Source organism: Pocillopora damicornis, chromosome 12 (genome assembly GCF_964200805.1).
Source record: "Pocillopora damicornis chromosome 12, jaPocDami1.2, whole genome shotgun sequence".
NCBI classification, from domain to species: Eukaryota; Metazoa; Cnidaria; class Anthozoa; order Scleractinia; family Pocilloporidae; genus Pocillopora; species Pocillopora damicornis.
In genome coordinates this window covers 9,743,868-9,770,518 of record NC_142681.1, presented here as the reverse complement: position 1 = coordinate 9,770,518, position 26,651 = coordinate 9,743,868, and the positions used below count along the sequence as shown (strand labels likewise).

The window sequence follows — 26,651 nt, the reverse complement described above, 5'->3', positions numbered from 1 at the left end:
TTGCATTACAGGCTACTTTCACTTCTAATGATACAATACTCTACTAACATTACTTTCTGAACATACAGTTTCTTTAAATACTTAGAATACGCTATGCGAAATATTTACATTACTTACATTACAATATTCTAGTTACAATAAAATTCTAACATGTCCTTCAATGTGATCAAAATGATAAAGTTCTTACTGCCTGGATCGAATCGTTCAGGGAAACTACAAAATTCCTGAACTGGGGCCTCCCTGTTAAATGTAGTTTATCATCTTACCAAGGATCCCAAATTGATTCATAACTCTGATAATAAGGTCTGCTAATAATGATGTTAATGACTATATTGCAAACTGTATTATAATGGAGGTCAGTATCGTTCAATTTTGGTAAATACTGTCTAATTAGGTTAAATGTGAATTCTCTTAGTAAACATGACCATAGCATCCTAACTCTTGCATTAAATTTACGTAAATTTTGATTCCTATCATGCTAAATGAACATTGGTGTTCAAGCAGGAAGTGACATCGGCAAGGGCTATCAGTTCTAAAACATCACGCCCAAACACATCCGTCGAAAAAACTCTATCCTAATTAGAAAGAACACTGTTATTTGCTTTTAAGCTCGCCTGTGTCGGTGAGTTTTTGTCCTTTTGGCTTATTTTTCTGCGTTGCGTTAAAATTGAAGCCGTGATCATTAGACGAACAAAGACGTAAGATAACACCCCGTCAATTTATTTTAGTTGAATGGTAAATGGAAAATTAAAGAACCTCCGGGCCTGTTATTTTCCTCTGACTGCGATGAATAAAGTTATCGAAATTCTTGATAAAACGTGTGTCTTCTCGACACAGTTTTGGCGGACCTGACCACTTGCTCATAGTCACACTCTTCCCATAATACTTGATGATACCTTGAAGTGCCTGTTTAATTAATAATAGCTAATTTATGCCGAAGAAAAAAACAAAAATATCTGATTCTTTCATTGTTTATTTTTAGTGTTTTATGAGAAAAAATTGGTTAGTTAGGATAACAAATAACAGCCTAATGAGGGTAAATAATAAGTTGATTTTTTTTTTACCTCTATTGAAATGAAAACAGTATAAGTAGCGTTAGTTATAGAAAGACACTCACGCTTCATCATTACTGAGGACAGCGTTTATGCACCTAAAGCAGAACAACTTAACCAGATTCAAGAAGAAAGGTAGGGCGTTCTTGTTGCAAGCATACATTTGAAAACTATATACCATTATTTGAATTTGGATTCTTTTTGAAATTTTTTAAAATTGTGTTAAATTATTTGTCAAGCTTCTTTAACATCGTGTACCGTTGCAAAGCAGTCGAGAGTAAATATGGAAAACAGAAAGAGCAAACGATATCATTTTGAAAACTGTAATGTAATGGAGGAGAGAAGACGATATCATAAAAAACTTAGACATAAAAAACTTTGTTAAGACGTGTCACTGAATGAAGCTAATGGTTGGCCTTTTTTTTTCGGGTTTTCATTTTCAAGGATTTTTTGAAAGTGTTAGGGGTAATGAGGGAGATATTATATTTTGCCCTTAATCTGCTCTACTTACACTGAATGACGAGCTAGCAGACGAAAGCCACAAAAGTATCTCGATAACAACGTTTTCGTCATCAAGACGATCCATAATTCCCCATTACTGCATTGATTCGTTCCTCAGTCTTGACTTCATAAAGAAAAACCTCGAGACGCAAGTGGCCACTTTAAATCGTACTAAGATTTAAAAAGTATACGCATTAATTTTTCTACGCATGCTAGTCTAAACAAGCCTCCATTTTTCGCCAGAGAAATAGGAAACTGAAAAAAAATTATTAGATTCTTTACTTGCTTGAACAGCTGGAACGGTGTTATGAAAAATCGAAAGAAGTGGACCATTTACGAGGCGTATGCTAGTTGCATATCATACCCCTGAGTGGTTTGACGTTCTCTCTTGATGGAAATCAAGGCTGCATGAAAACATGTTTTAAATGACCAATTTACAAAGGAAATGGTCACTTGATAGGGTGATCTGTGATTAGACAACAAACAACACACCAACATGGTCTACTTGTGAGATGTGAGCTGTTGAATAATAATAATATGTTAGGAAGATCGCGAGTAAAATTTTGGTAATCGGGAGGATATAATATTGATAGGCTTTCTTATAACGAGAGAAATTTCCCTCTTTTTCTTTTAATCACAGAATTTGACAGGATGCTGAGCTTCAAGCTTTTCTGTTACATTAGTGTTCTACAGATTTCACTCATGATAGCTAACAGTTGGTATTTTCTGCTAACTTTATTTGCATTTGTGGTTTGGTTGGTTTGATAGGATTATACACACTTAAAGATACTATCTGGAAACTGTTTTATCAGTCAATGAACAAAAGTAATTTACATGTCACTCTGTCTTACTTTGCAGCTATCAGTGTACCAGATCCTGTGACCGTCTATCCTCTAAACAGCAAGTATCTATCAAGAGAAATTAAAGATCGACTGCCCCCAGGTATCCTCAGTGATGTGTCTTTGGCACCTGGAATCGATGGAAAGGAAGGCGGCTCCTACCAATTCGCAGGAAATATTGGCAGTTACATTGAGTTTCCGAATAATGGAAGATTAGACGTAAAGCACTCCATTACGATTTTATGTTGGGTGTATCCTCAGACCACAGGTGGTCCTCTCTTCCAGTACAGCGGTACCGATGACTGGGGTGTTCACATGTGGATCGCAGAGGGAAAGTTGTTTGCTTTGTTCTCACGCAGGAACTACAAATCCACAATCTATCTGTTTTACAATGCTTTGGCTTTGGCTTTTAACCAGTGGCATTACGTGGGATGCTCGTATGACTTCATTTCCGGTGAGGCAAATTTATGGTTAAATGGAGAATCGGTGGTAAAGATGAATATTGGAAAAGAGATTGAACTTGCCACTCAAGATGAAGTTCGAATTGGTGCTGTCAACATGGATGAGCGGTACTTTCAGGGAAGAATCACGGCCGCACAAGTTTATGACGTGGCCCTGAACGCTGAGCAAATAAAAGCCGTGGAAGGCGTTGGTCAAGGCGGTAATTATTCTAAGACTTTAATTTATGCCAACTGATAACGTCCGCATAAACCAGTTACCACGGTACCGCCATTTTTTGGGATTCTTATGATTCTTGCAAAGTGCTTTGTAGTTTACAGTCTAACGAATAGAGCCTCTTTGACCGGGTGTAATAAAGGAGGCCATTTTACTGATAGAAGTCTATGTGTTTGTAGCTGATGTTTGCGCAGACAAAAAGCCCTGTCAGAATGGGGGAGAATGCAGAAGCTCTGGTGACAGCTACACCTGTTCTTGTCTTGAAGGATTCCAGGGAAAAAATTGCGAAAATGGTGAGTAAAAGCTTAACCAAAAAATGCGTCAACAGTGAAAGTGTGAGGATAAAATGCCTCCAATACTGCCATACCTTTTTAGCAAAAATTTCGACAGGTTGATTTTAGAAAATGAAAGCTTTAAATTGACAAAATAACTCTACAGCAGGCTACTACAGTTCGCCTCCGATTCAGGATCACAGAACCTTCCCTGAAAAGGCTTGACTTTTTTCATATCAGAGCAGTGAAGAATGAAATTTCGAACTCAAAAATTAATTAAACCTGTCTCTCAACGACAACCTTTGTGCTTAGAAATTTTAACTTTGATGTTTTTCATTCTGGCTAGATATCAACGAATGTATAACTTTACATCCCTGCCAAAATGGTGGACAGTGCATAAACACACAAGGCGGCTACGAATGCAAATGCAAACCTGGGTTTACAGGAAAAAATTGTGAAAAAGGTGAGAAAATTACTGGGCATTTACTGTTGTTCATAACCTTTGTGCTTGCAAAGAAAGTAACAAGTTAACCTTCTCCAGACAAACTTGGGGATTTCGACGGTAGCCTGCAGAGCAGGCGTAATTTTGGCGAGCGAGTGCTCATTATTTTCTAAGCAAAAATTATGGCCACCATCTTTGATTTTAATAACAGCGGATGGCTGGGAAGAGAAAATAATTTCCACTAAGGGGGAGGTCGATGGTCAATGAAGGAGAGGGGTGGGAGAGGGTTGGAGAAGGGGGAGTGAAGATTACGCCTGCCTGAAGTCATTGTTATTTTCCAAAACTCCGTTCGCCCACGAACGGAGTTCCAGATGGATGCAGTTAAGCTCCAGCTGTCAATTATAAACCAAATGTGTCATTTGGACATTTTGCTGTTGCGGAAAAATACGAAGGATGGCAAACTCTGTAGATGATGAAATTGTTAGTTTCGATTCCGCTTTGAAGGAAGTTGTTGTTTGTGCTTCAAAGTATCGTTTCATTTGGAAAAAAAAACCGTCAAATAAATTAACGGCATCAATACTCAAGGATTGTCGTTTGGAAAATAGAGTGCAACAAACATCAGCTAACATTTGTGACCACGGAGAAGGTTTCGTCGAAGCCATTTTGTTCCTGGGTGAAAAAAACGACCTTACCATTTCACTCATCGACTCTACATGCTTTTTTTTTGTAGGAAAACAGTGCTACCGGTTTTTAATTTAACTAATTTTGATTGATTACCTGCTCATTTCCGTAAATGCAGTGACGCGCAACTAATTGGGGGTGGCTGAATCGCCCTGGTGGATTTACATATATGGGAGCAATTTTTGTCGCAATTTTTCAAACATTTTATGTCTTCTCCCATGTCAGTGCTGATGATGAGAAAATTCAAGCAGCTTGGTAAAAACAAAGTAGAAAAAAGATACTGAGTGTTTCAATTAAACTTTACCTAGCATATATTTTAGTTAAAATAAATAATTTAAAAGAAAAATATCTTCAACATACGGGATAAGTCAAAATTTTGCCTTGAGGTTGACCTTTTTTATGGTCCTAGATGTTCTCCGCTGATTCCCCGCGAGAAACCATCCATCTGCGTTATGATATTTCCTTAGCGGTTTTATAACAGACTAGCCCTTTAACAGTATTTCTTACTGATTGGCGGTATCTTTAACTGGTGCTTGATAAAATAAATGTTTGGGTTCTGATGTTCAGCGTTTGATCAAAAAGGACTAATTACTCTTGGCTAGAATGAATGACGCTTAATGACGGGAAACAATATTACGTAAATTTATTTTTGTCGATGATGAGTTAAGAAATAGAAATAAATTCGGTATTGTTCGCCTTCAGTTCGATCAAGGGATAATCAAGAGCCAATCATTTGTGCTAAAATGAATTGGTATACTATAAAAGAGTTAAAGGGGAGTTAGGCATTACCAGTTCAACGCTGTTTGACCATGAACCTTTATATATGCTCTTTTCTTGAGAATTCCAAGGAGTAAACTGTACGTTAAAACGCGTGACCAAGCAAATTTTCTCTTCACCCCTCTCTCCTTCTGGAATCCCCTTACGTACAAAATAATTTTCATTTTGCATATTTTTGTCTCTAGGGTAGATATCAATGAATGCCAAACCTCAAACCTATGCAAAAATGGCGGACAATGTGAGAACACAGCTGGAAGCTACGAATGCAAATGCACGCTTGGATTTATAGGACGAAATTGCGAAACAGGTTGATTATTGATTATTGAACATTGATTATAGACAAAACATGAGTTGCTCGTTATAATTCTCGTTATATGTCTACGTGACTTAGACCCTAGATCAAGAGGTAACGTGTTGATCTTGTCGTTGACATTTCAGAAGAAAGCTCTCTAAAAACCCTTTTGAAAATCGATTAAAGTGATATTTGAACCTGTGACCTCGGACATAACAAGTGACTGCATGAATTCCTGGCCAAAAATAGCGAGGACCATTCTTCAGAAACAAACTCTTGAATGATTCAAGAATGTTTCTAGCCGGCTGCAGCACAAACTTATCAGTGTCATCTCAAGGAAGAAATACTTCCTGAATTTTAGGTTAATCCTGTGATGAGAAATAGTTAGTAGAATCTACGACAACCTCGGCCTCTTTTTCCTTCTTAAATTTCAAAGAACTGATCGTTAAACCCCCTGCGAGTAAATTAAAGGTCGGACAGTTTTAAACTCTCATTATTATGCTGTTCGAGAACTGGAAAGAAACAAAAGAATGTGAAATATTCACAGATGCATGGCAGAGAACGATATGCAGGCCTGAGAAACACGATATAAAATGAGGACGTGTCCGAAACTACTTTGACGGGAGGATAATTTACAGACCACATAAAGTTTACTAAACGAGAAGCAACGATAGAATCCCCCAAGTTGTTACTTCGGCATATTGCGTAAATGCCTGAAACTTTGTTGCGGCATCGCTCCTTCGTGCACCCTTAAAATTTTTCATATTACTGGTATCGCTTTCCTTTCTTTTGTATTGAGGAATTCGAGAGAGTCAAATGTACGTGATAAAGGTCAGTGAATATGGCTACAACTATGCTCAACCAACTTTTTTGGACTGCTCCCACCTGCAAAATGTTTTTAATTTTAATTATAACATAGCTAGCAAATTCAGGTACCCAAATTCAACAGCGCGAGCATGCTCGATAATCCTATTGTCCACGCTAATGACGTCAGTAGACAAATGCATCGAAATTGAACGTTTTCCTACGCAATCGACTGCGAACTTCCCGACCATTTTGACCGCGAGTTTTTAAGATTTTTAACACATTTTACCGTTCTATTCCGATTGAGAGAGACGTTTAGGAGCTCAAAAGGAAAAGTGGATCTTTGGAAAGATACTTAACTTGGAAATCGATGACCTCGTAAGCGACGAGTGACCAATAAAAGGATTGCTAAACACGATCCGAGTTATGGATAGAAAATAAAAACTGAATTCACCGACAAAAGTGGAAATTCATCAACATTGAAGCATTCTTTCCCCGATAAATATCATTTGTAAGGGTTGATATGTCTCTGAGGTATTGTGCTAAATATGACAACTTTCAGAATTGTGAACAAAACGCTTCGAAATTTTCTGGTCGTGATGTCTAGCAAACAGCGTTTCAAGCGTTGTGTATCTTAAACGCAAGTCGCATACGCAATGAAATCTGAGTTTTTTCGGTCCTAAACAACATACTTGGTTTTTATTTGAATAAACCTTTTTCCTCGAAATATTTTTACGTCATTTTTTGCCTTACGTTTTCGTACTTGGTTATCTGGGAACGCGATGGATGTGCAGATCGACTTGAAATGTGATCGCTAAGTGTGCACTGCGATTTTTTTTGATTCCTGAGTAAATCATGACAAACACTATCATTTTTTTCTTAGTTTGGGAATAAGTTTTGTTAACTGATTACATTTCATTACAGCTTGTTTAGGTTAAAAGACGATAGATTTTACATATTTACTTTCTCAACTGTGAAAAAAAACGTCCCAAATCCTGCGTTGACAATGTTATAAAACAGTGGGTTCATACGTCAGCTGTACATTAATGGAATATGAAGCACTTGGGAAGTTATGAGAACTCTCTAGAATCTGGAGTTGCTCTCGACTGCGCCTCGAGCAACTCTTACGCCAGCCTCATATTCTCATGAACGCACCCTGACGTATGAACCTATTGTTAATTGTTTCTACTTTGGGGTAGGTATTGATGTGTGCCGAACCTCAAACCCATGCCAAAATGGCGGAAAGTGCGAGGACACGGCTGGCGGCTATAAATGCACATGCAAACCTGGATTTACAGGAAAAAATTGTGAAACAGGTGGGTTATCAATCACAGACGAAGTATAAGCTGTTGATTACACAGTTCTTGTCACTTGTCGACCTAATTAAATAAGTGAAGTTGGGTCAAGTGTTGACCATGTCATGCAACCCTTTGGTTGTGTCCTTTTAATTCAGTTCAATTTATTTTTTTGACTAGTGGCTTTTGAGATACCAAATGGGTGCAGTGCGAAACTCTTACCCAGATAAAGCGAGAAAAGCCCTTTGGAAAGGAACCTTTCTTAAATTAAAGAATGTCCTTTGCCGTGTGGAAAAGATTAATCAGTCTCAACTTTAGGAAGTAAAATTTCTTAAATGTAAGACTAACGCCGATATATTTATTAGTTGATAAGATCTCTGCTGCCGCTTATGCCTGTTTAAACTTTAATTTCTCACTAGTTTTTATGGGGAGTCCAATATGCAAATGTTCACTCACTGAGATGTAAACATTGTCGTAGTTAATCGAGCTCAATAATGCCCGAGAAATCTCACGAAGTGGGATCGATTGATTAAGTCCAATTATCGTGTCTAAACATTGGCGGCAGGATCAGTAACAGTTTTGGGGACGAAAATAATCTTGTGCTCTTCTGAGATAAAAGAAATCTCGTTGAATTCACTGCCTCGTATCTTTAATTTCTATCAGTCAGAACACTAGCGGTCACATAAAATGCGTTCAGAGATATCGTCCGAGTTTGGAAACTGATAGAGGTTTTTTATTAGATGCAAGCGGGAGAAAACCCTGTAAACATGCGGTAATCGCTTTACAATGCAAGTACTATTGAGCGACTGTGGGGCGAAACGAGGAAAAGAAGCCAAGGGAATTTGGCTTATGCAGTCGAGGAAAGATTCGGATAGCAGTGTCTAAATTTGTAAAATTTTCAAACGAAAATTTCATGAGATATCATTTTTACCGTTTTTGTGGACTTTCTGCGACATGTGTTTATGACTCTGCGAATCTGGGATATGTTGGGACGTAATACGCCCAGTATGTTGTGTCGCAAAGATGGAAACTAGCTGCGGACCGCATCACACTTTACGATAGGCACAAAGGACTCTAGTTCTGTCTTTTACTGTTTCTTAAATCTCTCACTTTCCTGGTGCACTGAATTAAGGGTGTAAGTTTCTAAAGAAAGGGGTTCTTTCAGTCGACTTTCATCTCTTCAACAATAACACAATTCATGCAAAAAAAGATTTTGGACGGTCCACAATTCATTTTTTGATTACTTTATCTACAAGTTGGCCACAGGTATTATTTGACTTTTGTAACTGAGCTGTAAAATAGCATGTGAGCGAACTAAAAGTCAAATAGTTGTGATTCTAAATATCCCTTACCAGAATTGGATAGAAACACAAACATGTTAAATATATCTGTATCAATAGCGAAAAAAAAAATTGGGTCCTTGGAAAACATGTAACCGCGTAAGAAGCTACTTCGACGCGAGGATGCGTGAGCTTGCAGACCACATAAGGCATCCTAGATAAAAGGCAACGACGGCATTCCTCAGGTTTCCTCTTCAGTTTTCTATGTCAACGTGTTCAACTTAGTGGGTGCTGCGTTGTCGCAATGTTGCTTTTTTACCCAAAATATCTGTTACCAGCCGTGGTTGTAATAGTGCACTAAAGCGTTGGAAAGTTTTGAATAGCCCTAGTCTTTACCTGATCTGACATTTCGCAATGATTTTGATTCGAAAAGAAAAAACATATTTAGCAGTTTGAAAAACAAAGGTATAGAACTAATTTAGTAGAGTTCATTACAATCAAGGGTGCTAACAGATCGTGACACTGAAATACAGATATTGACGAATGTTTGGATGCAAAGGTGCCGTGTACATGTGTTGACAGAGTCAAGAGCTACACGTGTGACTGCAAGGATGGATACGTTGGAAAATACTGTGGTGAGAAGACTGTAGCCTCGTTATTATACATTTAAGCTGGATAGATGTGTCAAATTTTAGTCTATGACACAAAGGTGGAATTATGAATTATTTTAGACCCCAAAAATTGTGTCTCTTCCAGCTTCGCTGATAATGTTCAATTTGTTTTATTAAGAATGGGAAAAGCAGGGATGTTTTAAGGAGGTGAAAAAGAAAAGTAAAAAGACCATGAGAACCGTATTTGCAAAATTCAAAAAGTACAAGAACAATATCCAAGGTGCGGTCGAGGCTTGTGTGAAAGCAGCTGAGGACAAAAAACTGGAGATCTTTGCGGTTCGTGGGAGATACAAGTGTGTGACAACCGATGGCAATGCTGACTACAAGGTGCATGGTGCATCATCCAAAGGGTGCAAAGAAGAAGGAGATTACGCAGTTGGAGTAAAGAGCGCAAACTATGTCTACATTTTGAGCAAACAGGTGTAACATGGAACTCGATAAAACCTGGTGAGTTTGATTCTTTACCTATGAAAGGTTCTCTGTTAAAATCAGATCAAAACAAAATGAAAAACTCATCACAAGGAACTGAGCGAGGTGAGCAGAAAACATCCCAGGGTAACTCGAAATGGTTTCGCTTCTCTAAACGTTAAGGATCGATACTTCCACGCCTTCTCGCGTGTTCCCTTGTAACTGGTATCAAAAAATCCTAAATTGCTCAACAAGTTGATATAATTTTTTGACATTAAAGGTTATCATAACAATAATCTCACTGCTCTACTTAAACAGCCTTATGTTTGGTTTCATGCCCAATAACGAGTTCCGTAGCCCCCATTTTATATTACTGAATTGCAACAAGCATGTTTAAGACTCATCTCTCTGCAAAGCTTGAAAAAATGGTCTTTACAGCACAGAGCGACCATACTTTTAATAATTCAGTCTTAATAATTTGTTAAATTGGAATTTAAAAAGTGCCGCAGTATCGATCCAGCAAAGATTTCTTGGATTAAATACACGAAACCGGTATGAGTCACATTGAAAGAATCTTTAAACCTGTCTGTAATCATACTCGTGATAGACAAATCGGACTCCCGCTGTGATGGCCATCTTGCCCACTCGGGAGTCAATCAGAACACAGGATTCGCTTCATATTGCCCACGATATAACACCATTGAATGGTACGTATCTTTTAATTGTTTAGTTAACGTTGGCCGCTTGACCGCCCTATGGTCTAGGAAAAGTATTACACTTCCACAACAGAAGAATAACCAGTTTACATCAAAATTTCAGGAAGACTTGCAGATTTTGCGTTGGATGAAGGTCTCAATGGGATAACCCGTTTGCCGTGAAACGGTTTAAAAACGATATAGGAACCATAATTTTGTCTAAATAGCCGGAAACAAGTTCGATGGGACAACTACAGGCGGAGAAGATGGGTCAACCTGGGTTGTTGGGTTTGTGGATTTTAGGTAAAAAGTAAATACACGAAGCTCTCCGGGTCCTCAAACATTTTTTCGATCAAAGTACTGTCAAGGAACTTGTCTCTGAAACACTACTTCGTCTAGTCGCACTAGTTCTAACACTCACTTACTTTACATTCGGTGGCAACTATTACAAACAAACTAATGGTGTAGCCATGTACCAAAATGAGACCCAGTAACGCCGATCTTTTCGTAGGTTTTATCGAACACCGATGTTTCGGTCAATACAACGGCCCCAAACCTGAACTTTACGGTCGCTACATTGACGACTGCATCGGCGTTACCTCCTCTACCAGAGAGGAGCTCACTCAATTTATAACCGCCGTCATTTCCTTTCCCCCGGCTGCGAAATATATCTGGGAATTTCAATTGAAGGCGACGGTTTATGCATTGGTGTCTACTACAAACCTACAGATTGACAAAGTTACTTGTTGTATCCATCTTCGCATCAATCACACGTGAAGACTTTTTCACAGTTTCATAGACTTCGTCGCTTATGTAGTGACGACTCTGATTTTCCGAAAAATCAAAGAAAATGTGCTAGTTTTTCGATAAACGTGGCTATCATGTTCCTGTCGCTCAGGCGGGCTACAACCGCGCCCAACAAATTGATCGACAGTCAGCACCAAAAACGTCTTAGAAGGAAAATACTGACAGCATTCTATTTACACTCACATTTCACCCTCACAACCACGCAGTTAAGTCTATCATTGTTAACGTTAAATTACAACAACTGCGCCGCCAACTGCGGCCAACAAAGACGGCGCAGTTGTTGTTTGGCGGGCCGACCTCTATTAAAAAGAAGCTTTGCGGCAACTTTCTCACACCTCGTTTTATGCTTAAGTGGACAAAGATCCCACTTTAATTAACCAAAACGTTTAACGTTTAACCCCTTTATTCATTTGTGGGAAACATCAGCCGTTTTCATACTAGAAGAAGTATTATCTGCATAGACAGATAATGTGTTAACAGCATATGGCGGTTTGCGGCCTTTTCTTACATCTAGGCAGTTCGGAAAGCCGTAAAACACTAGAACAAAAATTTATCTTCCAAATCGGCATCCTTAATCCCCATGGAATCAACGAGCGCTTTTCATTCAACTAATTTATTCCTGTTTTCTTGCCACCATATTTCCACCAATGGCGTAGCTCCACTTTCTGCATATAAACCCACACACAACCCACAATTCCTCCAATCGCTCTGACGAAGGGCTAACGCTCGAAACGTCAGCCCTTTTTTACCCTTTACGGTTGGCTAATTTACGTTTTCAACTCAGTTGTTAACACGAAATTACCTGATGTTTCCCACAGTTCCACCTCTCTTGGGAAACAAAAGCAATTGTTTTCCCCGTAGCCACTTGTTCCTTATGTAGCACCACGAAGGAATAAGAAGACATAATGTGAAAACAAATCGATGATGCATTTATTGATTACACGTAAGTACATAGGAGCGCAAAATACTGCAGTGCAAAAAAATGTCACACCTCACTTCACGTCAGTCACGCTCTGTTCAAGTGCAAGGGCGGCAGTCGGTCACCAATCGCTGGTTAAAGTGCACTGCAACCCTATGACATTGTTGACTAGGCAATGCTACACGCTCTGGGACTCTGGTAACAGATCTTTATATGTCATGCGACCCTAAAAATAACCTATGAGAGCATGTGTTAGTTGGGGAAAAAATCCAGCTGTCTGGGTGATGATTCGCCATCGTTTACTCTTTGTGTGGAAAAGATTACCATGACTTCTGACAACAGGGTAAAAATTTTTTCCATTGCTGATATGAAAGCTTAAAACATTGAGTAAAAATCTGCACGCTAGCTAGATATCCCTCTCCTAAGAAGCTTATTTCACTTTCTATGGTGTTAAGCAACTTGGAATATCATCACTCCCCTTGGATGAGTTGCTATTCCATCGACGTTTATACCAAAACCTTCGTCAGGTTCCTTGATGGTATTTTGGTCGGCCTCCTTTATACTCCTCGATGATGAGATAAGTGACTTTAAAATAGCTAGTTCTGTTCCTTGCATTGACATTCGGTTGTTTGTTTTCATTTTTTTTACAGGTTTGTCTGTTGGTAAGATGTCGTTTGATCAGTTAGAGGAACGTTAAAGCAAAGTTACTGAAACTAAAGCAATATGTCTGCTAAACATTGTATTAATATGAGGCTTGAATTTGGTTGGGGTTTAACACCTGCTATTGTGTTTGGGATTAATGAGGTTAATTCCTATTTATTCTGCTGGTACTATTTTCGTCCATCAAACCTGTAACGGAAGCTTTTGAGTCTAGCGTTACGCTTGATCATTTTACTCCATTTTATATAAACATTAGGGATGAAATGTCTTTTAACCGAATTATACGAAACTTCGCGTGAGAAATGAACAACTCCTTTGTGTTGTATATTATTGAAACCAAATCTAATAGGCAAATACCGCATTAAAAAAATTTGAGCTTAGTTGTTGAAGAAGAGTCAAAAAAATGCAAATTGAACGAGAGGATTTGAATCTCTATTTTCGCGGTTGAATCCTTTGCAAGCGACTTTATTTGTCCATTACCTAATTATAGTATGAAAAACATAAATGACCTATATTACACCATATGCCATGCTTGCCACAACAAAATAATGTAATACTAACTGAGAAGTGTAAGTGCTGGTTATGCAACGCTTTCGAGAGGTCTAACCCTAAGCATCAGTGCATTATTGACCAAGCGTAAGGTCGAGCAGGATGGCTGGATATTGGCCGATTTATTTTTTTACGTTTTAATAAAATCATAAAAAGGAAAAACTAAATAGACAACTTTTTGTGTTGAAGTGGAATTTAAAAAATGCGAGTCGGGTGAGAGCATTGAACTTCAGTTTTCGCGGTAGAATGCTTCAGCAAAAGACTTTAATTGATGTTCGTTGCGGTATACTTACTTCATTTAAACCTTGCGTTCGACCTTGCTTGAGAGTAACGATAGCTAGAAATCACCAAGGAGTAACGCAATGAAGCCCTTTCGTTTTTTATAGGTTTGTCATGTCTAGTTCTAGCTTTTTTCTTGGCTTGGTAATACAAAAGAGCGCTATAACAGTTACCTTTCTGCGGGAAATCTTATCCTAATTCAACGAAAAAAAAATAACTTGCAAACGCACAGAACTGCCATAAGCACAAAAATGGCAGTAGCTTTTGCAAATATCTTCTTAGCTAAAATCAAAAGGCAAATCCTAGATAAAGGCGCCTGTTTGGAAACGCTACATCGACCACATGATATCTCTCTTGTACTCCAAAAGATATGTCGTCAACTAGTTCATTGAACAAGCGACTAAAACCGCCTAACAGTCAAATTTACTACTGAAATATCTTTTTCAGAAGCTAATTTCTTAGACACCACGATATGTAAGGGTGAAAGATTAATCAGCGAGTCAGTTTCGACATTTCGACGCTTCAAACCAACAGGAAAATTCCAGTACGCACTCTATACGACGAGCCTATCACTAGGAGCAAAAAGAGACTTCGTTAAAGGTGAAGCGTTACGATTCCCCAGGACTAATTCTTCAAAAGAAAAATTGGAATAGAATTGGATATTAGACAAAGTTCAAAACATACGTGGCCGAGAAAGACTACCGAGAGACTTTATTGACAACCCGCTCCCAGAAGTGAAATTTGAAGGACGTAAACGGGCCCTCCTCCAACAGGGAAAAACAAACTATTGAATCTTGCTCTTTGGAACAACACAATACTGTCCAACAGTTCTAAACCTTAAAGAATCCTTATCAGCAAGAGCATTTAGTACAGCAATAAGAATTGCTGAGAAAAATCTTCAAAGAACCACCAATTATGTCAGACAGAAATGGGTGTTCACTCAGACATACTCATGAAAGCAAAATTATATCGAAGGCAAGGAAACTGCAAATACTGTTGTCGTGTAATCACTTGTACTTGGACGTACTACGCAGCCATTCAGGCCTGCCAATCCCAATTTACACGGGAGAATTAATTAAGCCCGTTTCTAAAGAAAATAAAAATCTCCTTATGTCTCTGAGGTCATGTGACTCGTAACTTGAGCTAATTTATGATCGTCTGTACCAATCCTATCTCCTATCCCACCTTCGAAACGGAGCATATCCCGGTCTCGCCTTCCTACATCCCGCCTCGATTTTAAGCCTCGTCCTGCATCCCACCAAACTTATGTTGGACCTTCTTAACTATTATCGGGAAACATTTAAGTGATTAAACAGCTAAATTGCTTCTTTATTGTTATCAGTGAAAACGAACCAGCGTTGATAATCGGCTCAGAATTTAACCCTTTCTTCTGCGACAACGAGAAGGAACAAATGGATCGCATAGGGAGCGATGCACAACTGATTACATTTCCGTAGTTTCTGCCGGAGTTCCCGTGATCTTGCTTTTCCTGAAAAGATCCTCTAAGGAGTTCGAGGAGAAAAGTTGCAGCTCACAAACCTTTGGATTTTTCTCAAACTATCACATGACCTTAGGATTTCCTCTAAGTGCACGAGATAGTAACGTAACAATCTTGTGAAAAAGAACCGTTAAAATTCCCGAGATACTAACTTAACAATCCGATACGTCGTCCAGTCGTTTCACACACACGGTCATTTCGTACCTGGTCGATTTACACTTAAATTCAGGCAACTCGTACCTATTTTGGGTCTGGTCGTACTTGGTCGATGGTGGATTCCTACTCGTCCCAATGTTCATACAAACAAGGCAAAATTACTAATAAAACTAACAATTTTGTTTAAATGTGTTTAAATTTTTCTTAAACAATTCAAAGAAGCAAATTTTCCTTCACAATTTGAGATAAACCAGATGAGGTGTTATCACTCAGACGAAAACTTTTGGGGCCTTCAGCCTTCAGGACGGCAATGCATGCTGGAGAAGACTTCCATTTAAGAAGTGACTGAATATTACTAGTGATAATTAGGCTAAGTTTAAAATGAAGGAACTCTTTTCCAAACGGGAAATTCGCCTTACAACAAACTCAAACAAATTTTTAGAACGACAGAAAAATTAAAAAAACCGTTTTCAAACATTCTCTAAGCGAAAACTAAAAGAGAACTGAGCTACTACAAACTGGTGAGGTCTACGTTTAAAACTGAACATCGATTATAAAAAAGAAGCTAATTGGTGTGCCAACTTCATTGCTGCGTCAAACTGATTCATGATAAGAATGATAAGAAAGTGGTGATACTGATATCTAATTGCGAGGAACTCTGCTAATCAGCTTGCTAATGGAAACATTTATCGATATCACAAAAAAAAATTTAGCTGTTGATATGGTTTGATATCCTGTTGCTATGGTTAATTATGCCAAATAATAGAAATAACTGTTCCATAATTATCCTTTCATATCGTGGCGAAAACAGACCATGATCACCATGATCATTTCGTATTAGGAGTCGGCAGCAATTTTCGTCACAACTTTTTAAATATATTCTCCTTCCTTCAATGTCAGTGCTGGTGATGAGAAAAGTCAAGCAGCTTGTTAAAAACCCAATATTGATAAGGGAATGAGTCCTTTGATCAAACTTTAAGTGAAGGGGAGTTCAGTTAAAATAATTTATATGAAAGAAATGTTCAAGGATAAAACCTCAAACATACAAGATAAGTCACAATTTTCCTTGTGACCTGCCTTGTTTCGCGGTTCCATACGGTTTTGCCTTTATACGGTTTATCATGTTCTCTTGATGATGCTTTTTTCTTTAATCTGGTTTTTGAGAGAATAGCCCATTTAATGTGTTTCTTACTGTTTGGCGGTATCTTTAATTAGTGCTTACTGAAAAAAATTTGGATCTTGATTATTCAGCGATTTATCAAAAGGGATTAATCAGCCTTAAATGACGCCTAATGACGGGAAACACTATTATGTAAATTTATTTGTGTCGCATGATGAGTAAGAAATAGAATTAAGATCTCTATTGTTCGCCTTCATTTTGATTGATGGATAATCAACACCAAAATATTTCTGCTGAAATGAATTACTATACCATAAAAGTGTCAAATGGAAATTAAGCGTTAACACTTCATCGCTGTTTTCCATGAGTTAAACGTGCTGCCTTTGAAAAGGTAAGGTTATCAATGTCTTTGATAGTATTTTTGCAAGGTTCCTGGAAACTTAGATTGTGATGACTGAGATATTTTCAAAGCCCAAGGAAAAATACTTTAGGTTGTAGGGGCTAGTGAAAGAAAGAAACTAGTTGTGACCGAAATGTTAACAAAGTTTTAAGACAAATGACCACTTACCTTGAGCCAGGAGAAAAAAATTTTATCAAAAAGGATTAATCAGCCTTAAATGACGCCTAATGACGGGAAACACTATTATGTAAATTTATTTGTGTCGCATGATGAGTAAGAAATAGAATTAAGATCTCTATTGTTCGCCTTCATTTTGATTGATGGATAATCAACACCAAAATATTTCTGCTGAAATGAATTACTATACCATAAAAGTGTCAAAGAGAAGTTAAGCGTTACCACTTCATCGCTGTTTTTCATGAGTTAAACGTGCTGCCTTTGAAAAGGTAAGGTTATCAATGTCTTTGATAGCATTTTTGCAAGGTTCCTGGAAACTTAGATTGTGATGACTGAGATATTTTCAAAGCCCAGAGAAAAATACTTTAGGTCGTAGGGGCTGGTGAAAGAAAGAAACTAATTGTGACCGAAATTTTAACTAAGTTTTAAGACAAATGACCACTTACCTTAAGCCAGGAGAAAAAAATGAGACAGAGAGGGAAAATCAGGGCGTTGGCCGGGTTATGTCAATTTCAATTAAATTATTTTTAGCTTGAGCTGGATAGCATTGCAGAAAGCATTCCTACTGTGGTTTCTTATTGACAAAGTCAGTTTGATGTTAAAAGAACTAATCTCGACGTTGCTTGCCAATACATCAAACTTACTCACAGGCGACCATGGCTAATTGAAATAGATGTTTTTTAATTTCCGTAAAAGGCCATATGCGATGCTTGGCATGCGTGAGAGTACAATAATACACAATATTTCCTTCGGATTTAGCGAAACGAGATTCTTTCATCGTAACTTATGGAGGTACATGTACAAGGGTTTTAATCTATGAAAATTTCCACCAGGAAAAACGGTTTTGTGACGTTTAGTTTGTTTAAAAATGTTATCCTGTGCTTAATACAAGTAACCTCATTGATTTTTAACCTAAAATTCGATAAATGAATAAAGGGGATAAGTTCCTATAAAAACTGTGGTGCTGCGTCGGTGGTAGAGTATAACAAAGTAATTTTGTACTATCAACTGAGTTGATAACGTAAATTAGCCGCCGCTAAGAGTTTGAGCTCGAAAGCTGACGTTTCGAGCGTTAGCCCCTCGTAAGTCGTTCTGACGAGGGTGGTCAATTTACGTTATCAACTCGTCATACTACCTAATTTCCGATACTTTGTCTTACGTGGCAACATATTTATGGGGTGCTCCGTTTACACTTATCTGTGAATAAGTTAAGTGAAATTGAGATATCCCAGGGCTAGGACCAGAAGCGTCCATCTCTATCCATTATTTTCTCATGAGCTCAGAGCCTAAGAAAAAGTGTTTTCTCGAAAATAATTCGAAAAACTTCCCGTTTGTAATAAAATCAACGGGATGTATTAGAATGCTGTCAAGCCTACATTTCATCTCCTGTCGAGCGGCGTGATTTGAGCGCCGCTCAAGCTCTAACTTTGCAGAAATTAAGTCTCGTCAAAAAACAAAGAATGCAAGACTTGCATTGGCAGTGATATTTATAATTAGTTTGCAATTACTATTGCTTCTAATTTCAACAGCAGAAATTTGACACCATGGAGAGGTTCAAGGTGATCTTTCAAATCAGCGCTCTACAGATTTTGTTCACGATTGCTTACGGTTAGTGTCCTTCAAGATTTCTTTTTTGCAAGAGCAGCGGAGAAAGTCTCTTGCCTCATTCAGACCAGATCATCTTTATCAGACCTCTTTATCATCCACCCACCAAATCCATTCAAAACTCACACTGTTTTACCTTTCAGCTGTAAGTGTACCAGTAACTGTACCAGATCCTGTCGCCGTCTTTCCCCTGAACAGCAAGTATCAAACAAGGGAAATTGAAAGTCGAGTTCCCCAGGGAAATCCTGTTGGTGTATCTTTAGCTGATGGTCCTGATGGAAAAGCCGGCGGTTCGTACGCGTTCGCAGGCAGTGCCGGAAATTACATCGAGTTCCCAAATAATGGAGCATTGGACGTTCAGTACTCTATAACCATGTTATGTTGGGTGTACCCTACGGGTAAAGATGGTCCTCTCTTCAATTATAAGAGAACCGGTAGTTGGGGTGTCCATCTGTGGGTGGTATTTGGACAGCTGTTCGTTCGCTACACTCACAGAAATTACCAATTCACTCCACATTTACTTGGTGGTATTTTGCCAGTAAACCAGTGGAGTTATGTCGGTTCTACCTATGACTACAATACTGGTATTGCAAGATTGTGGGTGGATGGAAGACAAACCGCTCAATCTAATATCGGAAGAGTCCATCTTTCCACTCAGAACGAAGTCCGGATGGGTGTGAAAGATGGGGATCGGCGGTACTTCCGAGGAAGAATTGCTGTTATGCAACTTTATAACGTGGCTTTAACTGCAGAGCAGATAAATGCAGTGAAAAAGGTTGGCTTAGGTAATTCCTTTAAAACTTTTTCATAGTCTACAATTATAGGACTTTTGTTTACTTTCAACGTTATTTAAATAAATTTTTATAAATATACACTGCTTAAGAAAAAAGAAAAGAGAGAAATGAGTCATTTCTTTTTGTAGCTGATGCTTGCAATGAATTAAAACCCTGTCAGAATGGGGCCACATGCAGCACATCTGGTGATGGTTATACATGCTCCTGTGTTCAGGGATTCCGAGGAACCAACTGTGAACACGGTCAGTGAACATGACAAAATTTATGCATGACCGAGCAGACATTCCCTACATTGCTCTCTTCTTCTGAACAGCCTTTACGTTAAAAATGATTTTAATTTTATGCGTTTTTTCTTTATATGAGGTATAGATATTGATGAATGTCAGACCTCAAACCCATGCCAAAATGGCGGACAGTGCGAGAACACACATGGAAGCTATGAATGCAAATGCAAATCTGGATTTACAGGAAGAAACTGCGATACGGGTATGCTATCAACCATAGACGAAATATAAGCTGTCGGTTACAGTACTTGTCGTATGCCTTCATTATTGAAATTAGTGAGTTGACACTGAGGTAACGTGTTGATCTCGGATTTTACCCTTTCTAAAATTGATTCGAGTGATATACTTAGTTGTGACTCTCGTAATATTAGTTGGTTGTGTGAAGCCGCTACGCAAAGCGAAGAAGTTCAAGATTTAAGAATCTTACTGGCTGTGGCAAAGATTTATTAGCGTCATCTCTAGGAAGTCACGTTCCTTGAATGCAAGGGATGTTTAAGGAAAAACCTCCATTTGGGGCGAAAACATGCACGAATATTTGTCCGTGGACATTATCTTTTCCGAGATGTGAGCAGTTTATACGAGATCGAAGCTCCAGCAAAACTGTGAGCTTCGAGGAACAGACAACATCCAAGGATACATACGCGAGCATTTGTTCACGCCAAATAGAGGCTCTTGAGTTTATTATCCTCCCGCAATACTTTTGCAACGCGTGGGTAAAATTTTTATGAGCAATGTACCGTTTGCTGCCCGTGGGTAAAATGTTTACGAACAGTGTAGTGTTTGCTGCGCGTGGGATGACTTTTCAGTGTTGCCTGGTACTACTTCACGAACAAACAAAAATGTTCCTTCTCCGGTAACAAAAGCTAAACGCGCTCTCATCTTGAATTAAATTTTAAACGAACACTTTTATCGTAGTTAATGTCAGGTTTGAAAATTGGGGAATATTACTTGGGGTGTATCGTCAGACATTAAGTTCTAGCTTGGGCATATTTGCTCACTGGATGCGTTTAGACCAATCGCGTATAAGCCAAAAATATTTGATAGATTATAAACAGTGAAATATAGCAGCTGAAAAAATTTAAAAGAACCTAGGCTTGTTTAAAAAAATTCTCGCAAACTGAGCGGTAAAATCCTACATTTTGAACAAACTTAAGGTAAAGCGAAGTTTCAGTACGAATCGGCAAGGAAAAAAGGTGGCAGTTTCTACGAGAAAAATGACTTGCTGTCATTATGTGATCTACAAACCAAACTACTTGTCTCCGTTCCTTGATACCTGACAAGCAAGAAGTAAAGAAAAAAACAAGTTCATGTTTTTGTTCTGATAATCAACAAAACCGTAACACCAATACAAATTTTTCCTTCTCAGACTCAAGGAGCTATTGTTCAATCATCTTCTCGACTGTGACTCGAGTATTATTCAATAGTATGCTTATACCTTCGGCGAAAAGTATTAATTTTTAGACATACTCCTTTTTCGAGGATTCCCGGGAGTCGACGATATGTTGAAACGTGTGATTGAGCAAAAATATATCGCCCCGTCCCTCTCTTCTCTTGGACTGTCCTTATGTGTACATGTGTATAATAATTTTCACTTTAAATTTTTTTTTCCTTTGGGGTAGATATCAATGAATGCCAAATCTCAAATCCATGCAAAAATGGCGGACAATGTGAGAACACACATGGAAGCTATGAATGCAAATGTACGCCTGGATTTACCGGACGAAACTGCGAAACAGGTGGGTTAAAATTTCGACCGTACACTTTCAAAAATCGATTCGAGTGATATTCGAACCGGTGACCTTCGAGATTTCAATTGATTGCATGAATCTATGGCGAAAAAATAGCGAAGAAGATCCTTCAGAAAGCTAATGAACTCTTGACAGATTTAAGAATCGTTCTGGCCCGCCGTGGCACAAATTTATTGGTGTCATCTCAAGGAAGAAATATTTCTGGAGTTTAAGGCTAATCCCGTGGTATGAAATAGTTGGTAGGATCTACAATCACCGAAGCCTGTTCTTTTTTTCTTTTTAATTCCAAGAACTGAACAGTAAACTCTCAAGTTGTGAGCAATTAAAATAACGTTCAAATCATTTTAAGCTCTAATTTTGTTGTTCGAGAACTGCAAAGAAAAAAAGAATGTGAAATATTAGTAGATATATGACAGAAAAAAGAAATTCAGGCCTGGGAAACAAAATATGAAGTAAGGACACGTACAAACTTACTTTGAGGGGGGCATGCAATACAGATCATCCAGATCTTCATGCAGGCTCAAAGTTTTTCATATTACTAGTATTAATTTCCTTTCTCTTGTATTGAGGGATTAGAGAGATTCAAATGTATGTGATAACAGTCAGTGAATATGACTAGAACTAGGTATGACCAAAAAGAAAATTTTCTCCCCTGCTCTCCCCTCTTACAAGTTTTTTATTTGGGGCAGATATTGATGAATGCCAAACCTCAAAGCCATGCCAAAATGGCGGACAGTGCGAGAACACACATGGAAGCTATAAATGCATATGCAAACCTGGATTTACGGGAAAAAATTGCGAAACAGGTGGGTTATCAACCATAGGGGGTTGGAAAATATACCGTTGGCTTCAGGTCTTGTCGATTTTGGCCCAAATTTAATAGTAATAATAATAATAATGATGATGATGATAATAATGATGATAATAATAATATTATATTTCTGTAGCGATTATTATCAATAGCTTATGGTGCTTTACAATATTATGGAAATAAAAAATTAATGAAAATTCTTATTAGAGCGGAAAGAAAATGAACAATTCCGTTTTACAACAACTCGGAATTTCAAATATACGATAAATACTTCAATAGAAGTATACAGTTGCAAAACGACTAAGGTAAAGATATTTGATACGTGCTCTACAAAAACGATGAATTTCTATCAACAAGATAACTAAGAGTATGTTTGATAATGATTTAAATAAGTAAATCAGTGAGTTGACTGTTGATCGTGTCCTACAACCCTTCGATTGTACCATTGTAAATCGATTCATAGAGAATAATACATGAGCGCGCGCAGATATGGAATTTCTCTTTGAGTGTTTGACTCGATAGCTCTCGAGTGAGCGCAGCGAACGTGTGAGATGTCGAGTTGAAGAGACTTCATCAATGTACGAAAATAAATAAATCGACAATCGTGGAGTGCGTTGGCGCTAACTCTTAAGATGGAAAAATGCGTTGAATCATGATTACAAAAACAACAATGGTCGTAATTTTCAATTTACAAACTTCTCATTTTTTGATTTAGTCCTTACCGACAGAAAAAATCTGTCAGTTAAACGGCCAGCGGTAGATCTTCTAGTTGTCGATTTTCGATTTGCGTCTCATTCATCAACCTGACCGAGTGGCGCCAAAGGCAAATAACGTATCAGCAGCTGATTGGCTATATCAACACACGTGAAAAATACGATATTTTTTTCACGCGTGTTGTTAAGCTTTTCTCAGGGCCGGAAATCCCTGTATAACACCGCAGTTTATGTTATAAAAGTAACTTTCCAACTTGTGACTTTAGAGATACCAAATGTCCTTCGGAAAGGAGCCCTTCTAATATTCAAGAATGTCCTTGGCTGTGGAAGGTTACTCAGTCTCAACTTTATTTAGGAAGGAACATTTCTTAAATTTGAGACTTATACCCTTCTATCTATTAGTTGATAAGATCTGCAGCCGCTTATGCCTGTTTTAACTTCTAATTTTTAACTCGTAGTACGCGAGTCTGTGATGTTTGCGATACCAGATGCCGGTTGCAGCGCGAAACTCTGAGGCAGACAAAGCGAGACAGATTCGCTAGAAAGGAACTCTTGTACAGATCAAGAATGTCCTTGGCTGTCGCAACGATTAATTAGTGTCACCTCTAGGAAGTAACATTTCTTGAATTTAAGAGTAGTGCTGTGACATATGTCACTTATGCCTGTTTAAATATCCTAATTTTTTATAACTGAGCTGTGACTTAACATATTGTGAGAAAACTAAAAGTGAAATATTTGAAAACAATTTGATAAAAGCACAAACGTGATAAATAATTATGCATCTATATGGCGGAAAAATCCTGGGAACCTCGCGAAGTTATCGTGACGCAAGGATGCGCGAGCTTGCAGACTACATAAAGTAGTCTAGATAGGGCGCAACGACGTCATTCTCCAGGTTTTCACTTTGGCATTCCTCGTAAAGGTTTTTAAATTTACATGCTGCGTCGCCTCTTTACTCTCAAAATATGTTTTATGATTGTAATACTATTCTGAAGCATTGCAAGCTTTTAAATGTTCTCCGTCCCTGTGCTAACTGATGGGACATTTCGCATAATTCCAGAAGAAACGCATTTTTTGCAATCTGATAAACACACGCACAAAAGTTATTGAGTAAAGTTAACGGCAGTCAAAGGTGCTAACAGATAGGGTCACTGAAATCTGACAGATATCGACGAATGTTTGGATGCGAAGGTGTCGTGTGCTAATGGAGGAAGATGTGTCGACGGAATCAACAGCTACACGTGCGACTGTGCGGATGGTTACGTTGGAAAATATTGTGGTGAGAAGATTGTAGCCCTATAATACATAAAAGCTAGGTACACGAGTTAAATTTAGCAGACCAAAAGCTTTAAAAACAAAAAGAAAATTTAGTGTCTAGCACACAAGAATGGAATCGTGAATTATTCTAGACACCAAACTTTAAAAATAAGCCATCGCGTGTCGATTAAAAAGATTTATAGCATCTATTTCGGACAAACTTGAAAACGTCGGCCAGACATTTTCAAGACAACTCGTTTCGAAGGAAAACATAAAAACAGGATATTGCGAGAATTTCCTTGGGGAAAAGAGTTAAGATGACGCTTGGTACATTTTAGATGTGCTGTAAAAGTTTACCCTGACCCCGAGCCGGTTCAACGAAAGAGTATAATTTTATCGCACCGTAAAAAGAGCAATTGTTTGCCAGGATTCATTCGTTCGGTAACCTCAACAGACCAGTGAAGAAATAGTTACCATTATAAGTAAAATTCTAATGAATGTGTCGTTGTAATAACTGACATACATTGGATGCAAATTCATAAATTTACTGGGTTTTCATTCTCCTCCTAATTCTTTACCTCGTCCACCGAAATCTGAATTAATTATATTAAATACTTCAAGGTTAGAAACTGAACAACATAACTTATATCACCTAAAACATATATTACTTGGCCTCCGAGGAAATTGTGCCTCTTCTAGCTTCGCTGATAATGTTCAATTTGTTTTATTAAGAATGGGCAAAGCAGGGATGTTTTAAGGAGGTGAAAAAGAAAAGTAAAAAGGCCATGGGAACCATATTTGCAAAATTCAGAAAGTACAAAAAGAACATCCAAGGTGCGGTCGAGGCTTGTATGAAAGCAGCTGAGGACAAAAAACTGGAGATCTTTGCGGTTCGTGGGAGATACAAGTGTGTGACAACCAAAGGCAATGCTGATTACAAGGTGCATGGTGCATCATCCAAAGGGTGCAAAGAAGAAGGAGATTACGCCGTTGGAGTAAAGAGCGCAAACTATGTCTATATTTTGACCAAATAGCTGCAACATGGAACTCGATAAAACCTGGTGAGTTTGATGTTGCTACCTATGAAAAGTTCTTTGTTAAAGTCAATTTAAACAAAATGAAAAACTCATCACGAGGAACTGAGTGAGGTGCGCAGAAAACATCCCAAGGTAACTCGAAATGGGTTCGCTTCTCTAAACGTCAACATAAGCGGATCGATACTTCCTCGCCTTCTCGCGTGTTCCCTTGTGACTGGTATCAAAAATGCAAGTTATAACTTGGAAATTCTATGTTATGCCTCTCGAAAGTGTTTTTTAAAAAGCTGAACTCAGAGCTAAATATCCGAAACCTGAGAAACTTATTTCCCTTTCTATGGCATTAGGCGACTAGGGATATTTCTGCTCGTCATGGATGAGTTGCTATTCCGTCGCATTTTATACCAACAATTTCTGTCAGGTTTCCTTAAGGTTTGTTGGTCGGCTTCATTTATACTCCTGGATGGTGAGATAATTGTCTTTAAAATAGCTAGTTCTATTCCTTACGTTGACATTCGGTTGTTTGTTTTCATTTTCCTACAGGCTTATCTGTTTGCAAGATGTCGTTTGATCAGTAAGAGGAACATGTAAGCAAAGTAACTGAAACGAGAGAAATGTCTCTGCTAAACATGATATTGATATGCTGATAGCCAGAGAGAATTAATAAAGTGCTTCAGCGCAAATTGTTTTGAATTTTGGTTTTTTTCACTCAGAAATGTCTATATTGTTCGAAAATACTATTGGCCCAACTGAACGAGTAGTAAAGGTATAGATACTTTCCACCCTATCGTCCATGCTCTTGCTTCTCAAACTAATCTTACCTACAGGCTTGAGTTCGGCCGGACTGTAACATCTGGTGTTGTGGGTGTTTAGGATTAACGAAGTTGTTCTTCTGCCAGTAATATTTTCATTTCGTTATCAATGAATATTTCACGGCTACTATGATTTTCGAGTGCTACAGTGTGTTGCTTCATTACAACTCTTCACGGAACTAAGTCGGTGTACTAAGAAACCTGCCCCAACAATAATAAACATCAAGTCCACAGTTTGAATGAATTGGATGAAAAATTTCAAAACGGGGAAACTTTTAAAGCTGAATGTACAGGTGAGCATCCTTATAAAAAAGATTGGAATTAAACAATAAAATGTCATTAAA

General features: G+C 38.1%; 2 protein-coding genes across 5 annotated transcripts; both read left to right on the top strand.

The window, feature by feature from the left end:
* Positions 1-1,036: 1,036 nt before the first annotated feature.
* On the top strand, positions 1,037-13,775 carry LOC149036401 (uncharacterized). The gene is made up of 8 exons (XM_089189507.1): positions 1,037-1,187; positions 2,194-2,268; positions 2,412-3,053; positions 3,247-3,360; positions 3,686-3,802; positions 9,444-9,545; positions 9,700-10,028; positions 13,061-13,775. Exons 1-7 carry the CDS (start codon positions 1,145-1,147, stop codon positions 10,005-10,007), a joined length of 1,401 nt encoding a protein of 466 aa, XP_089045633.1. The 5' UTR covers positions 1,037-1,144; the 3' UTR covers positions 10,008-10,028; positions 13,061-13,775.
* Positions 13,776-17,021: 3,246 nt separating this feature from the next.
* On the top strand, positions 17,022-26,188 carry LOC113686011 (uncharacterized). Of its 4 annotated transcripts, none has more exons than XM_089189505.1 (10): positions 17,022-17,063; positions 18,779-18,857; positions 18,998-19,639; positions 19,777-19,890; positions 20,018-20,134; positions 21,552-21,668; positions 22,370-22,486; positions 24,370-24,483; positions 25,194-25,522; positions 26,039-26,188. In XM_089189505.1, the coding sequence occupies exons 2-9, from the start codon at positions 18,794-18,796 to the stop codon at positions 25,493-25,495; spliced, it is 1,587 nt and encodes a 528-aa protein (XP_089045631.1). In that variant the 5' UTR covers positions 17,022-17,063; positions 18,779-18,793; the 3' UTR covers positions 25,496-25,522; positions 26,039-26,188. The 4 variants fall into 4 exon arrangements, with proteins under 4 accessions (XP_089045631.1, XP_089045629.1, XP_089045630.1 ...); XM_089189503.1 differs by lacking the exon at positions 17,022-17,063 and adding an exon at positions 17,440-17,518; XM_089189504.1 differs by lacking the exon at positions 17,022-17,063 and adding an exon at positions 17,475-17,518 and having other exon boundaries at positions 18,782-18,857.
* The last annotated feature ends 463 nt before the right edge of the window (positions 26,189-26,651 follow it).

Coding starts and splice junctions, on each gene's coding strand:
- LOC113686011 (XM_089189502.1), top strand. Junction 18,858..18,997: donor TTTGTTCACGATTGCTTACG/GTTAGTGTCCTT, acceptor TTTACCTTTCAG/CTGTAAGTGTACCAGTAACT. Junction 24,484..25,193: donor TTACGTTGGAAAATATTGTG/GTGAGAAGATTG, acceptor TGTTTTATTAAG/AATGGGCAAAGCAGGGATGT.
- LOC149036401 (XM_089189507.1), top strand. CDS start 1,145: ATGCACCTAAAGCAGAACAACTTAACCAGATTCAAGAAGAAAG. Junction 2,269..2,411: donor TTCACTCATGATAGCTAACA/GTTGGTATTTTC, acceptor CTTACTTTGCAG/CTATCAGTGTACCAGATCCT. Junction 9,546..9,699: donor ATACGTTGGAAAATACTGTG/GTGAGAAGACTG, acceptor TGTTTTATTAAG/AATGGGAAAAGCAGGGATGT.